Here is a 15,732-nt window from a genome sequence, read left to right on the forward strand (position 1 = left end):
AGAGAGCTGGACTGGAGGAGGAGCGACCGGGATAGAATCCAGCGCCCCAACCGGGACTAGAACCCGGTGTGCCAGCACCGCAGGTGGAGGATCAGCCAAGTGAGCCGTGGCGCCAGCCGAGGGATCTGAATTCTATCAGTAATAGAGACTCATGATAAACTGGGCTGTAAAAAAGTGTGTGAACCTCCTCTTATACTGAGCTTTTCACATGGACTGAAAAATTGAGTCCTCCGTTTACTGCTGTTAAGTTTCCTTACAACTGGTAAAAATGATTCCAGTGATAAATAGTATTCACATTTTTAATGAATTCATAAATTTTTGGACAAATAGAGGAAATAAATTAGGATGCAGTTTTAACAATAAAAATAAAGTTTATTTATAGCAGTCTTCAGCCACTCCATGACCCTGGGAATGCACAAGAATAGATGCTGTTAGATTGAGATACACTCGTTCTATCAGGTGAAAGGAGAACACTTTGCTTCCTCCTCTCAGACTTTGCTTGTTACCAAAGAATTCTCACTGCATTCGACCATCGACTGCAGCGGCAGGCAGAAAGCCATCTGGGATGGCCAGTCAGAATCGTAAGGATTTCTCTCTTCTCACTTAGCTGACAATAGGAACTCTAGTGCTAAATCTTAGAAGTCTAAATATTAGAAAAATAAGGAAAGGAAATATAACAGAATGCTTCAAAACACACGCCTGAGGTGAGACCCAGCTTGTGTGTCCGTGCGTGGCAGCCTCCACAGGACTCTCCGGCTCCTAGTCCTCGGGCTCGTACCTGGAGACACAAATGGACAGTGTGACGCCCTGACACTTGGAGCCAGCGGCACTGCCGGCACCAAAGGACTTTTTTATCTTTTATTTAATGAATATAAATTTCCAAAGTACGACTCATGGGTTACAATGGCTTCCCCCCCCATATCGTCCCTCCCACCCACAACCCTCCCCTTTCCCACTCCCTCTCCCCTTCCATTCACATCAAGATTCATTTTCGATTATCTTAATATACAGAAGATCAGCTTAGTATACCTTAAGTAAGGATTTCAACAGTTTGCTCCCACACAGAAACACAGAGTGAAAAATAATAGATGATTTTTTTTTAAATGATGAAATCAGATCAGACCTATTGTCATGTTTAATCCCAGTGAGAGTCAAGTTGGGAATTGATAATTTCTTTTCTTTTTTTTTTTTTTTTTACAGAAGATCAGTTTAGTGTACATTAAGTAAAGATTTCAATCGTTTGCACCCCCATAGAAACACAAAGTGAAATATACTGTTTGAGTACTCGTTATAGCATTAAGCCTCAGTGTACAGCACATTAAGGACAGAGATCCTACATGAGGAGTAAGTGCACAGTGACTCCTGTTGTTGACTTTACAAATTGACACTCCTGTTTATGGCATCAGTAATCTCCCTATGCACCAGTCATGAGTTTCCAAGGCTATGGAAGCCCCTTGAGTTCTCCAACTCTTATCTTGTTTAGACACGGTCATAGTCAAAGTGGAGGTTCTCTCCTCCCTTCAGAGAAAGGCACCTCCCTCACCAAAGGACTTTACTTGAGGCCTCTACGGTGACCAAACCAGGACGCTGTTTCTCATGTCACATCACTGCCCTGGCAGGAGTCAGACGCATTCAAGGCATTATGATGGTAACTCAGGGGACACCTGCCCGAGGCCTGAACACTAACCAGATAACCTGGGAAACCTTCAGACCCCAAGTCTCTGTGTGTGGCACGTGGCTCTGTGGCACTCAACGTAACTACCTCAGACATGGCGTGAACGGCCGATATGGCCAATACGGTGATACGACGTTCAACAGCCCTCCCGCTCTAAGGATCTTGATTTACCTTCCGGCTCTGTTCTGCTGGAACTCTAAGAAGGGTAGAATGCCAGCTGAGTTTCCAGGCTAGACCTCCAACAACACGAACGACCGGAGCTGGCAGACTACATGTGGACCACAGGGCACCACCAAGAGAAATGCCGAGAGCCACCTTGCCAGCTTGCTGCGTTTCCATCTGATCCCCTACGCCAAGTGGACTGCAGCTGTGTGTGAGGTGTAGCTCAGTCTACAGGGAGCCCGGGCGGGCAAGCGGGACGAGGCTGGGCAGAAGCTCCTCTGCTTTCCTCGGTACTGAGTGATCCACCAAATACCCACCGACCTCACCCCCCTGGAAGCAAGCTGGGGTTCTACAGAGACCACAGAGGGACCCAGCGGGGAGAAGCAGCTCAGGGCAGGATCGGCAGGGCTTACTTGGCCAGTCTTTTCCTCAGCTCTTTGATTTGGTCATTCTTCTTGGTCAGGATCTCTTTCATGTTTCGATAAGCAGCTGTTTGTTGAAATTTCTTCTCTAATTCCTGCTTAGTGAAAAACATCAGCAAATTACTAAAAGACAGCTAAGGAAATAAATAACAAATGTGTTTAAATGCTTATTTTTGGTGCTAATTTTATAAAATTTTGCTTATACTGTTTGTTAATTTCCTTTAAAACATTAAAACATACTCTTTCAAGTGAGACGTCAACAAAATAGTCAGGTATTTCCTAAGTAAGAAGTTAACAAATAACTCAAGCATTCTATGGCTTAGACACCGGCAATCTATGTGCAATACGAAACTGATTTGCAGATAAAATACGCATGTTCTTTTTCCAAATCAGAAAGCACTTCTCAGTATTTTAGGGGGAGGATTTAAGACCCCAGAATGAAGAACCTAGCACTCTCCATGTTTCACACAAATTGTAAAAAACAAAGCTCATCCCTCTGCCAGGCTGCAGGCACACAGAGCCAGAGGGCCGCCTGGGTGGGGCCCGCTGCCCGTGCAGGAGCACAGACACACCAGCACCAAGACAGAGGAGTCCCAGCACCCCACGATGACGCGTCGTTACTGCCTGCAGGAAAGACCATCCGGACGTGCAGCGGCCGCGTCCCCATCAGTTAACTGCGCATGCCCAGCAAGGCCCTCAAACACGCTCCTCTGACCTTTTCAGTCATGCTCAGCTGCTCCTGAACCCGCAGCAGGTCGTGCCTGGCTGTCACTAGATTCTCCTCCAGGGACTTCTGGTTTTCTGTCTTGTCATCGAGTGTCTTCTGAAACTCACTCTTTAAAGCAGCGACTGTGTTTTCCAAGTTGCTCAAGTCTTGGGCCTTTATAAAATCCTATGAGACACAAGTATACACAGAGAATGTCATGTTGGCTTCCTAAATAGTAACTGATTGAGAACAGGGACTCAACACCACAGGAGATGAAAGAGACCATCAGCTGTGTGGGCCATCAGCACGCCCAGTCCATCCTCAGACCCCATGTGTGCAGTGTGGGCCAAACTCAGACCCCCGTGTGTGCATAGCAGACTCTCAGCTGTCGCTAAATTCTAAATATATAAAAATATGATTTATGGACCCTTGGTAGTCTGGTCCAAGAAGAATGGGAAAGAGGTGAGATCCTAAATTTCAAAATGGTATAGGTAGAATAAAGTAAAATTTAATAGACATCTTTTGGTCATTATTTATAAGAAAATATTACAAAAGCATCAAAGATTATTGGCTGCATGTTTTTTTCTAAGTGTACAAAATTTTAAGTCCTTTTTTAATGAGATGTACATTTTTGCTTACTTTGAAAACTAGCATAATACAATTAGCTGGATATTTTCTCTTATGTGGATCTTATTTTTGACTGGATAAAATTTGTGTAAGGAAAATGACTTATACTGATATTATAGGAAAATAGTCTACAATTGCTAAATATGTACACAAAGCAGCACTTTCAACAAAAGGAAAAAATTCTTGTGGCTGGCGCTGTGGCGTAGTAGGTAAAGCTGCCGCCTGTAGTGCTGACATCTCATATGAGTGCCGGTGTGTGTCCAGGCTGCTCCACTTCCCTGCTGATTGGCTGCAAAAAGCAGCAGAGGAGGGCACACGTGCTTGGGTCCCTGCTACCCATGTGGGAGACCTGGAAGAAGCTCCTGACTCCTGGCTTCAGCCTGGCCCAGCCCTGGCCATTGTGGCCATCTGGGGTGTGAATCAGCAGGTAGAAGACCTGTCTCTCCTCTTTCTGTAACTCTAACTCTCTAACTTGCAAAAAAATTATTCTTCACTGCTGAAATCTGTTATTTAAGAATATTCCCTATAACTAGTGAAAGCATGTATGAATTTTGCTTTTGTGTCCGAAATCTAACTGGAGTAAAACCCAAATGGCTTTCAAACAAATTCATCATCTAAAAATGTTTGCAAATGTTCTACTTCTGCGAAATTATAAAGCTGTTCTGGCACAGTCAGCTCTGTTCCATAAATCTATGGTTCTTGGCATATAACGGCTGAAAATCATGTATGTTTCCCATGGTTTTTTTTAAGCTATACAAGAAGTATCCTATTTAAAAAAATACCTATAGGCCAGCGCCATGGCTCACTAGGCTAATCCTCCACCTGCGGCGCCAGCACACCAGGTTCTAGTCCCGGTCGGGGCGCCAGATTCTGTCCCGTTGCCCCTCTTCCAGGCCAGCTCTCTGCTGTGGCCCAGGAGTGCAGTGGAGGATGGCCTAAGTCCTTGGACCCTGCACCCCATGGGAGACCAGGAGAAGCACCTGGCTCCTGCCTTCGGATCAGCGTGGTGCGCTGGCCGCAGTGGCGGCCATTGGAGGGTGAACCAACGTCAAAGGAAGACCTTTCTTTCTCTGTCTCTCTCACTGTCCACTCTGCCAGTCAAAAAAAAAAAAAAAAAATCTACAAATGAAATGGCACAAAGTCTGAGATTTGCTTAAAAAAAAAAAAATAATAATAAAATGAAGGGACAAAACAAAGTGGAGGTGGAGATGACACCAGACCGGCCGTGCACTGATGATAGAGCAAACCAAGTGATGAGTACAGCGGGGTTCATTATACAGTTCTCTCCATGCTTGTACCTGTTTGAAATCTGGAACAGAAAAAAGGTGACGAACCCGGGGTGAGGCAGACGTGGGGACAGTCTGGCAGCCGCTTACAGTGACAATGCAACCACAAGAAAAGCCCAGGCCCCGTTGCAAATCTACCTGACAGCAAATTTCAGCCAGTGTGAGGGCCATGGGAGACAGAACCGTGCACCTGACTCCCAGCAGATAAAGCGACACTCAGTCATGGCTCCCAGGCCAGCCTGAAGAACTGCCCGTGTCTTTCATTGCATTTCACAGTGCTGCTAACACAGATGGATGGGAAGGGTCACAACCAGCAAATTCACTGCATGTTGCTACACTCATGCCAAATGTTCAGTGTAATAAATCCCAAATTAAGTCCAAGTCACTAAAGACTTTTCCCTGCTTGGATTTCCTTCCCCACCCACCACCACAACTGGATATCAACGTGAAAGGGGGAAAACTTTCAACAGTAAATTAAGAAAATCCTGCAAGTGGTGAGACCCCAGGACACATCAGGCGTTCTGGAGGATGGACGGCAGGCAGGACGCTCGCTCCCAGCTGGCCGTTCCTGGGCGAGGACGTCCCAGAACATCTCGGGGTGGCAGAGCGCAGGACATGAGGGAACTCAGACTGGACTTGAAGTTCACCGCTTGATCCTATTCGGAAAACGGGAGAAAGACGTTCACACTCCTTTCACCTTTTGATTTCCTCGATCGAGCTGTAAGTCTTGCAGCGCTCTCTCTAGTTTTGACTTCTCGTCCAGTGCATTTGTAGCCTGTAAGCAGATTTGAACAGAGCACATTCAGTATTTTATCTACAGGTAACTCTTCCAGCAATTTTGTTAAAGGATTTCCCAGTCACCTGCATTTCAATGGTCTTCAGCCTCGTCTTCAATTTCTCATTCTCTTCTTGAAGTCTTACAATTTCCTTTGTGAATAAATTCAGATTTTACTATCTTAACCAAAATATTTTAATATTTGATGTTATTACTTAGTCCACTTAAAATTTTAATTTGGAAAATTAAAAATGACAAAACAGCTGAAAAATTCACCTGGTTACTGGTGATACCCCAATTTTGCCCAGCTTACCAGCTTTGATGTCGGTGAGTCAGCTTTGGCTTAAGACTTCTAGTTTCTTCTCTCTCAGACACGCCTCCCTCCTTCTGCCCTCTGTTCTCTGCCATCTTCCAAAGTCCCTGTCCCCTGCCCTCGGTCATCTGATACTGAATCTGTTCCCGGTGTGCACTGCACACTGCTGCCACTTACCCTGGAGAGATCTTTATCATTCCTGTACCCTGTGCTTGGGACCCCACACGGCTCCGGCTGGCCAAACACCTTTGCTCTTAGGCAGCTCAGCTCAAGAGTCACCTGTCAACCCAGTCTTACTCCTCACTCAGTGCTCCCGTCGACCCGTCGGGGAGCACTGCCCGCCAGCCTTCTCTCTGCCTCCGGGCACTGCCCCTTCTCTTCCCTCTGCCAATTCCATGTGCCTTCACCTTCAGCAACCACCTTGCCCAAGTTATCCACACGGAACTGTGTCCTCTGCTGTTCTGTGACACGCACAGCACACAGGAGAGTACTTTCCAGTCTCTCTTCAGAACATGAGTTCTACCTTCCCAGTGAAATGGCAACATTTTGGAGAGCAAGAGACCAGGAATCATACTACTTATCATAGATCACAAACTTCAAGTCCATCAATAAACACTGTCCAAAATTCCACACTCTTCACTTTACCTTGGAGAGGAGTAATCAAGGGCTGCGCAGACTCCAGATGGAAAGTGCGCCCTCTGCTGGCCCACTGGGCACAAGTAAAATCCTGCCATGGCCTCATTAGGCTGATGGACTAGACTCGACTCAACCTCCTTCCACCTGTTTATCCTAGCGTAGTTTAGGCAATGAGAGGATGCAATTAGAGGGTTCTCATTTGCCAAGATGATGGCATTACCTTGTTTAAGAGTTCTGTTGTTCCACCTTCATTAAGTGGAGCAAGTTTTGGCTTTGCAGTATCCATGATGGGCTGAAAAAAAGAAAAAGAAACCAAACTGAAATCACTGAGAGTAAAGTATGTACAATAACCCAAACTTGCACTTTATAAGTGGAAGACACTGTACAAAAATGTAAATTAAAAGACTGCATTTTGGTGTAAAATTTTTTGAAATCTGTGCACATAAGGGATTTTCCAAAAGTTTATGAAAAATGCATATTAAGAAAAAGTGCATGAATTTCAAAATTTTTCATGCTGAAATAAAACTCTCTAATTCCACTTCCAGGAACTTTTTGAAGTACCCTCATACAGAAACAGATCCACTGAGAGACCAGTTCTATAGATGTGGGGCTTTCCATGGGCTTTGTTCTCTTTCATATGTCAGTGCTTAATCTGTGTTGAGAGAAAAATGAAACCCATCTCCTCATTGCATTTTAAAATTGGGGGAGGGGGAAGTGGGAAGAAGGAAGGGAGGGAAGGAGTTCAAGGCCAGGGCTGGTAAAGGATTCTAGCATCTAGGACTGGGATTTCAATCTGTGGGAGCCAAAAAGTTTCTATCTGACCCTCAGATTCTCTGAAAAACTGCAATATTGATAAGGATTTAGGCAGCTTCGCTACAGATAAAGAATAACCTGACACACACATTTGGGCAGTTTACCAATCAGTATTAAAACAAAAGAAACCAGTTTTACAAGAAAAATCCGAGAGGCGATTTTTGAATTTATATTGAGATAAATGCTTTCCCTTGAGAGTCCTCACTTGGCCTTCCAAATGCTCTGAGTGTTTGGAAGATTTTAATTACTGGCTATAAGATGTGCACTTAGAATGACCAAAAATTACCTTTTTATTTGAAGATGTAAATTCTGCTTTTTCAAATTCTGCAACTTGTTCCAATAATTCTCTTAAAGACAAAAGCAAATATCAAAACATACTCATCTAAAAGAGGTTTCTATCACACAGAGAGAATAAACGCACTGGTATCCGCCTGTCACATACCACAGACAAGAGGGCGGATGGACGGAACTTCACCACGTCAACACCCGTCCTTGCCTGCCACGCTGCCCAGTGCCTGGTCCTCTGCATCACTGGGTGTACGGTATACGTCGCCAGAGACAAGCTATAATGCTAATATGGATGGGACACTTCTCGTCAGCTCTGAGGAGAATGCGCTACGACATAACATATGCTGTTAGCTGGCAAGTGTTCCAGAAAGACAAACTGATTTCTAATAGGGCAGTATTAGACAAACGGAATTACTCCCCAGTATGGACTGAAAAGCAGCACCCCAGAGTCGCAGGAAAGACGCACGGTGTAGGCAGAGGTGCCTGGTGCTTTGCAGAGGAACCGAAGGTGACTCTAGCCCCTCGGAGAGAACGCAGCCGCTCCTCTGCAGGCTCCTGACGGTCAGCGCCTCTGAGGGTGCTCACCAGTCACGCACTCACAGCTGCAGGGCAGTGCTCCCCTCCCTGCCACGGGCTGTCCTCTGTGCTGTCCTGTGGCTGTGCTTAGGGAGCAGTGTGCACGCCCTGGGGGGCAGGGCTGCCTGCTCCTGGTGTGGCTTCCCTAGAGAAAGTCTCAACTTCACGGATTTTAATGTTTTTTTTTTAAATTAGCAATTCTTTGATATTGTTCCGATTATAAGCTTTTGTGTTTGATAAGTGTACATCATTTTAAATGCAATTATTTAGAAACGAATTTCAAATACTGTGAGTCGGAATTGATGTTATTTATCACAGAGCCCCACGGACAGTGTTTGACTTGGGGTCTGGGGGCTGCTGGTGGTGCCAAAGTGAAGGCCTTCAGCAGCAACCGCGCTGCGCATCTGGGTCTTGTTCTGGACCTACACCGTATGATCTTCTCTCATGCTGCCGGGCAGCGGTAGAGCCACCGCTTCCAGGCGGTCTTGCACTAGCAGGGCACTGTGCTGCTCACCCGGGGTGGCTGCCAAGTTCAGTGTGTGGAATGTGTTTTCAACTAATCAAAGTGTAAATTTACAATGAGTTCACCTGATTGCAACACCTTTGCAAGTTAAGGGTCATCTGTGTTTGAATTAATTTTTCAACTGTTGCATGATCTTTATTTTTTAGTTGACCTCTCTAGAGATCGACTGTTACCCTGATGAAGCTAACAAAGATGCTGTAAAGAGTAATTAATGATAGCCTGAAAAGCAAGTTCGTAACTCGTAGATTCTGCAGTATCCAGGCGTGGCAGAAATAGTCTTCAAAAGGAGGCGGAGTGAGATCTGAGAGGTGGCTCGGTGATTAGCTGCTTTGCTGCTACCCTCCCCACACGTCCACACAGACCAGCCTCACGGAAAGATCAACAAAGGCACGTGCTCATGTTTTGTCACATTCGCAGGTAGAAACTGTATCACCTGTTTTCAAGCTCGGAGATGTCTGACTGCAGCTTCAGGTACCACTTCTCAGCCTGGGAGAAGAGCTGCCGCAGGAGCAGCACATTGGTGTAGGCGGTGTTGATGAGCTCCGACTCCACCTCGCTGTGCACCACGGCCTGCAAGCCATTCAGGACCTCGGAGACTTCGTCTGCGGTGAAGGTCTCCTCCACCAGTCTGCAAAACAACCACACCCTCAAACTTCCGGATCAACAGCAAGAACAACTTACAACATGTACCACAACCAAGAAACCCACAGTCATGTCATCCAAGGGATTAGAAGATTTCCAATCAATGCCTCTTTTATAATTATCTTCTTCAGTAATCAAAGAGATAGAAAATAAATGAAACTCAGTTTTTTAAAAAAGATGTATTTATTTACTTGAAAGGCAGAGTAACAGAGAGAAGTAAAGACAGAGGTTCACGTCCCAGTTGGCTGCAATGACTGGGGCTGGGCCAAAGCCAGGAGCCAGGAGCTTCTTCTGGATCTCCCATGAGGGTGCAGGGGCCCAAGGATCTGGGCCATCATCTGCTGCTTTCCCGGGCCATAGAAGAGACTTGGATCCAAAGTGGAGCATCTGGGACTCGAACTGTGTCCATATGGGATGCCGGCGCTGCAGGCTGTGGCTTAACCTGCTGTACTACAGCACTGGCCCCTAAACTAATTTTTTTTAAAGATTTATTTACTTATTTGAAAGTAAGAGTTACACAGAGAAGAGGAGGAAGACAGAGGGAGAAAGAGGCCTTCCATCCGCTGCTTCACTCCCCAAATGGCTGCAACGGCCAGAGCTGCGCCGATCCAAAGCCAGGAGCCAGGAGCTTCTTCCAGGTCTTCCATGCGGGTGCAGGGGCCAAGAATTTGGGCCATCTTCTACTGCTTTCCCAGGCCATAGCAGAGAGCTGGATTGGAAATGGAGCAACTGGGACTGGAACTGGTACCCACATGGGATGTTGACACTGCAGCCGGTGGCTTTACCTGTTACCCCACAGCACTGGCTCCCCCAAACTCATTTTTTAATATCTATTCAAATGATAAAATGATGGCTAATTCCTCACATGTGTACATCCTTTAATACAGGGGCAAGCTCAGAAACAGTCCCCAAACCATCATCTACTGTTTTCTTTCATGATTAAATTGTTAAATTCAATATTTTTCAATTTCCAGCAAAATTAGTCTTATCACATTTAATAATCTGATAGTCATTAGGAAGGCATAGCTTTTCCTTTCCATTATTTCCCTAGCATTTTAATAATTATATGAACTAGCCACATATTAGTAAATGCCGATGAGAAAGTAGTAATTCAATAGTTTTTTTAGCACTCTTGAGACTCAAAAGAGGAAAAAAAAAAAAAAAACCCAGAGCCCAACTTGTCCTTTTTTTTTTTTAAAAAAAAGATTTTTTTTGAAAAGCAGAGTTACACAGAGGCAGAGTGAGAGAGAGAGAGAGGGAGGGAGGGAGGGAGAAACAAAGTCTTCCATCCACTGGTTCACTCCCCAAATAGCCGCAATGGTCAGAGCTGCACTGATAGGAAGAGGAGCCTTCTCCTCCTTGGGCCCAGAGGTGTGCAGGGGCCCAAGGACTTGGGCTATCTTCCACTGCTTTCCCAGGCCATAGCAGAGAGCTGGATTGGAAGTGGAGCAGCCGGGACTCGAACCGGTGCCCATATGGGATGCCAGCACTGTAGGCGGTGGCTTTACCTGCTATGGACAGTGCCGGCCCCAACCCAACTTGTCTTAAAGCTACACCGACCCCTCCAAAAGTGCTCATCACCATCAACACTAACAGTCAACATCTGCTCTCCCATGGAGTGCTTGGCTGGGAGGGACCTCAGAGGCATCTTCTTCACTCCCCTAACATTACAGAGAGGAACACAGGGTTGGAAGGTGGAGAGACCTGCCTGTGACCTGCCATGGGTCAGGAGACCCCACACTCATACTTTCAGCAGTGTCAGCACAGCTGAGTCCTTGAGAAAGCTCCTGGGCACGCCCCTTACCTCCCATCACGGCCTCGCAGTCACAGTCCTCTCGACTCCCTGCCTCCACCCTGTAAAGTCCCTCTCCCTTGACTCTCGGCAGAACAAGAGCACCTGCTCCAACCTCAGCTTCGTCTCCTTCCTTGATTCCAAAAGGACATAGTCGGGTAAGACCCAGTTATACTCAAGGCTTATCAGGGTGACACTCAAGTACTCGAGTTGCTAGTATTTCATTACAACTCCTTAACGGAAATTTAACCACCCTTTAAAAAAAACAGTTATTTCTAATAAAATTTTTATGATATTAATACTACTCTCTCTACATTTGTTAATAGAACATTCCATGTTCCTGCCAATTCACTGTCACTTTCTGCTGGGGATTAGGGAACCAGATGGCCAACTTGAACACACAGTGGTCTAAGGCTGTAGCAGCCCACGGCTCTGCGAGAACTGCAGCTCCCTTGGAGATCTCCTTCATTTATATCTGATTTGACATTTAATTATCTTCTGTTACTGGTCCAAGCAAATTAATTATCACCCCTTGCTTCAAATCAACTACCAGTTCTGGCGCTGCTCAGGGAGGTTGTTCATGGATCCCTGCCATGTTCCCTGTCCTAACTTCAATAAGAGCTTCAGAGGTGCTTGAGTTGCTTACTGCCATGTCATACGGCTCCAATCTTTTTAAGATTTCATTTATTTATTTGAGAAGCAGAGTTACAAAGACAGGGACAAAGAGAGAGAAAGGTCTTCCATCCGCTGGTTCACTCCCCGGATGGCTGCAACAGCTGGAGCTGCACTGATCTGAAACCAGGAGCCAGGAGCTTCTTTTGGGTCTCCCCCATGGATGCAGGGGACTAAGCACTCGGGCCATCCACCACTGCTCTGCCAGGCCATTAGCAGAGCTGGATCAGAAGTGGAGCAGCTGGGACTCGAACAGGCACCCATATGAGAAGCTGGTACCCCAGGCAGAGGCTTAACCTACTACGCCACAGCGCCAGCCCCTAATCTTCTAATTAATAACTCAAGTAAGTAAAGTTCTGCAGTCTTTAATACAGGAAGCCAATCAATCAGCCACTCATTAATCCACAAGGTCCTCGCGACTTCCTGACTACCCTTCTGAAACTCCACCATCCCATAATTATCCTGCACATGTCTGACCCAGATTCACTGTTCCCACCGCAACCCACCACAAACTCGGTGCAGTGCGTCTGGAACACCTCTGAGGGCTCTCAGAGCATCACTGGTGATGGTGATCCCAGATACGGCTCATTATGATCTCCACTGCAGCACCCCCGTCCTGGCTACCAGAGAGGAACCCATTCCGACCTGGCTTCCTCAGAGTCCTCTGATACCTGCTCTCCTTCAGGTCCTGGAAGCAGGAGTCCACCGTTTTGAGTCTCAGGCCTCTTTTCGAACGTGCGAAACGCATGTAATTAATGACCTCATTTTGATGGTGCTCATTTAGACCCAACTCTGCCTGAAAAAGAGAGAAGGGATTCACATGTTAGTCAGGGAGATCTGAAGAGAGAACCAACAATGAAAGTACACAGGCCGCCCTGTGCTAGACAATGCAAGACGTGCATCAGCTTCTGCTCTCTCCTCCTTCCCGGCTGCGTGGCTGCCCAGCCAGGTGCCACTTCCGCACCACACTGCTTCTCAGCGATGGTGTGAGCACGAGATGTGGGCTCCGTCCAAAGCCTGGGCCCTGAGACACAGGTAAGGCCTTTGCCACACCCTGCTCCTCTGCAACCTGAGACATGTGGGGACTCAGCTGACCCATGCAGGCCAGGCCAGTGCCCACAGGGCTGGAGGGGCTGCAGGATGAAAGGGACACGTGTGCCTCCCTCATGGAGATAGCTCACCCCCAGAGATGAGCAGTGAGATGGCCAGTAAGTGAGAGCAAACTTAACCTTCATAGTCTGCTTGTGTGTGTGTGTGTATGTGTGTGTGTGTGTGTGTGTCTATTAAAGAACTTAACCTTTACTCTAAAAAATACAGCTTTAAAAAGCATACTTCATTTGGAAATAGCCATAATTTAGTTTGGTCACTGTTTTCACGCACAGGAGAGCATGGCAGATACACAGGAGGCAAACCCAGGATAGTAAGGCTAGCAGCCAACAGTACAGCAGGTCACCTCAGAGCAAGGTCTCAGCCCCGGCAGCTGGCTTTGTAATTAGGAAGGTGCTGGTGAATTTTACAAAACAGTTCTGAGTAACAGGCATTTAAGGCTAGACTGCAGGAAGGAGAGAAGAGAGGAAGTGAAGTTAGAGGAAATCCATCCCCATTCAAATGCAACAATTGTTTACAAAGCTGATTTCCACCAGGCATTAAAAAAAAAAAAAAAAAGGCCCAACAACTATATTAGACAAAGTTATCTCTGATAGTCACACCACCATGGGTGGGAACAACAAATAAACCACAAGCATAAATTCTTATTTTTCATTGCCATGGGATTAAGAAAAATGGTACTCATCAGTCTTTAAAACCCTTCACACTTTCTCTAACCCGGTCTCCCAGAATCCTACTCTGTGAACACTCCACTTCCGCCAGACGAGCCTGCCCATCAGCCCTGACGCCTAACCTAGAATTTCCTGCCTCCACTCGCACTCTCGGTACCCTGCTCCTTGCCTGAAACCAGCCCCCGCCCACGGCCTGTTCAGGAATCTGAATCGCAGTCAGCACTGTGCGGTAAGTTCAGCAACAGGCTCTCTGGGGAGAGGCCCCTGATCTGCAGTCACGCTCATCTCCACAGTGTAAATACTTCCACCGCCGGCTGAGTTCAGTGGAGCCGTGTAACATCCCTGACTGCACAGATGAGAGGAAACACGTAACTGGCTCTCAGCAGCCAGTACAACCACATGAAGAGTACTTCAAATGTTCCAGTTAACAGGCAAGTTTAGTTGGGTGTAAAAATCCACGAACTTTCTGAAGTACTCGCACAGTCCACCACATTACTGAACTCCTACGGCCCCCTTCGAGGCCTAACCTCTTTTACCTACTCTGAGGTGCTTCCCAATGCACCCTCAGAAACTCTGCTTTACGCCCGCCTCCAACACCTAGCATGTGCTCCTAACCGGGCACCACCGCAGGTTATGACCTGTGGCATTATCTTTTTTTTTTTTTCAATCTTCTCCAGTGTTGCTGCTCCAAGCAGACTGGAAGCTGCTTGCATACAGGAATCATTTCTTACACCATGCAACACCTGGCGTAGCATCTTGTGCAGAGCAGGTGGCCAGTTTACACCTGTTCGTTACTTTCCCTCCTGTCAAGGAGCTAAGACTGGTCTAGGACCAGGAAGAAAAAAAATTTCTCTAGCTGAAAAGGATTATTTTTAGATATAAGGGCTGAAAAGTTCCTCTAAAGTGGATTGGAGCAAGGAGAGGGAGCGGCAGCAGCCTGGGACACAGCGACTCGCCAGCCTGTCTCCACATGCATTCTCCACGTATGCAGGTCAAGTCATTCACCCGGAAATGCACTGGGTTGACATGGGGTTTAAAGAGACAGCACTGGACTAAAACCCAGCTGTCCGTGCGCCGATGCAACTATCCATCTGTGTGACTGTTACCAAGTCACTGAACCCCAGCATCCTGACCGCGCCCACAAACCCACACAATTTTACCATGAGAGGAACAAGGAAGCAGCTCTAGCGATAAAGGTGAGTACAATGTAACAAACCCCATCACATATTGGCTACTTAGTAGCTCAGCAGGTACCGTACTACTTCATATACAAATCATTGTAACAACCCTAGCGGTGTTCCAATGGCTGGTTAACACGTGACTGCTCTCGTTAGTGTGTGTGTGCGCGAAAGAGACCGAGAGGAGAGAGAGAGAAGGGGAGGGAGGGAGGGAGGGGGGGAGAGAGAAACCCCTTCAGGCTCTCGCCACTGCCCCCTGCGAGCTGCGACTTGGCTCAGGAATGAGAAATCAGCGTCGCCGCGGAGCGGCGCCCCCAGAAAAAGGCGACGCCCAGGGTTACCCCGGAGGCGCTGGGGCAGAGGTGACCCGAACTCCCCGGCCGGGCCCGGCCTCCTGTCCTCCCGAGGCTCCGAGCGGGGCGAGGGTCCTCTGAGGACAGCCTGTCGCTCCAGCCCCAGCCGTGCGGCGCCAGCGAGCCAGCCACTCACCATGGCGGCGGGCGGGAGTCCGCAGCCTAAAGGAGTAGGGACGGCAGGACGGAGCCTTGCTAAGCCGAGGACGACCGACGGCGGTAGGCCCACCGAAGATGGGGCGGGAGGGGAGGGTGTTTAGAAGCCTCCGGTTGCTAATGGGAACGCAGGCACGTGGGTCTGCAGTTGGGCAATTTCGTTGGTTCCCGGGATCACGCGACAGGAAATTCCTCGTAGCCCGCCGGCCGCCGCATGCGCACTGGTTCCTAAGCCGGAAGTCCCGCCTTGTCGCGCCACGCGAACTTTGGGAGCGGATGGTGTTGCCATGGTAACGGGAGGGGGCGGAGGCGGCCTGGGGTCCCTAATGCGCCTGTGCGCTGCAGGGCGCGGGCGCTTC

At 47.6% G+C, this 15,732-nt stretch overlaps 1 protein-coding gene across 1 annotated transcript; it reads right to left on the reverse strand.

Annotated features, from left to right (window-relative positions):
* Positions 1-351: 351 nt before the first annotated feature.
* LZTFL1 (leucine zipper transcription factor like 1) lies at positions 352-15,549 on the reverse strand. Its single transcript, XM_008260483.5, has 10 exons — positions 15,354-15,549; positions 12,580-12,704; positions 9,236-9,430; positions 7,702-7,762; positions 6,823-6,894; positions 5,740-5,805; positions 5,576-5,653; positions 2,975-3,151; positions 2,251-2,354; positions 352-778 (listed from the first exon to the last, which is right to left on the reverse strand). The coding sequence occupies exons 1-10, from the start codon at positions 15,354-15,356 to the stop codon at positions 760-762; spliced, it is 900 nt and encodes a 299-aa protein (XP_008258705.1). The 5' UTR covers positions 15,357-15,549; the 3' UTR covers positions 352-759.
* Positions 15,550-15,732: the final 183 nt, after the last annotated feature.

The sequence above is a fragment of the Oryctolagus cuniculus genome, chromosome 10 (genome assembly GCF_051225735.1).
Source record: "Oryctolagus cuniculus isolate XC-2025 breed Fujian yellow rabbit chromosome 10, ASM5122573v1, whole genome shotgun sequence".
Lineage (NCBI taxonomy): Eukaryota > Metazoa > Chordata > Mammalia > Lagomorpha > Leporidae > Oryctolagus > Oryctolagus cuniculus.

What these genes read in the sequence shown, in the direction of transcription:
- LZTFL1 (XM_008260483.5), bottom strand. An exon ending in TTACATCTTCAAATAAAAAG is followed by an intron (nt 6,895 to 7,701) that starts GTAATTTTTGGT and finishes TCTTTTTTTCAG; the next exon opens with CCCATCATGGATACTGCAAA. An exon ending in AGCTGAGCATGACTGAAAAG is followed by an intron (nt 2,355 to 2,974) that starts GTCAGAGGAGCG and finishes TTCACTAAGCAG; the next exon opens with GAATTAGAGAAGAAATTTCA.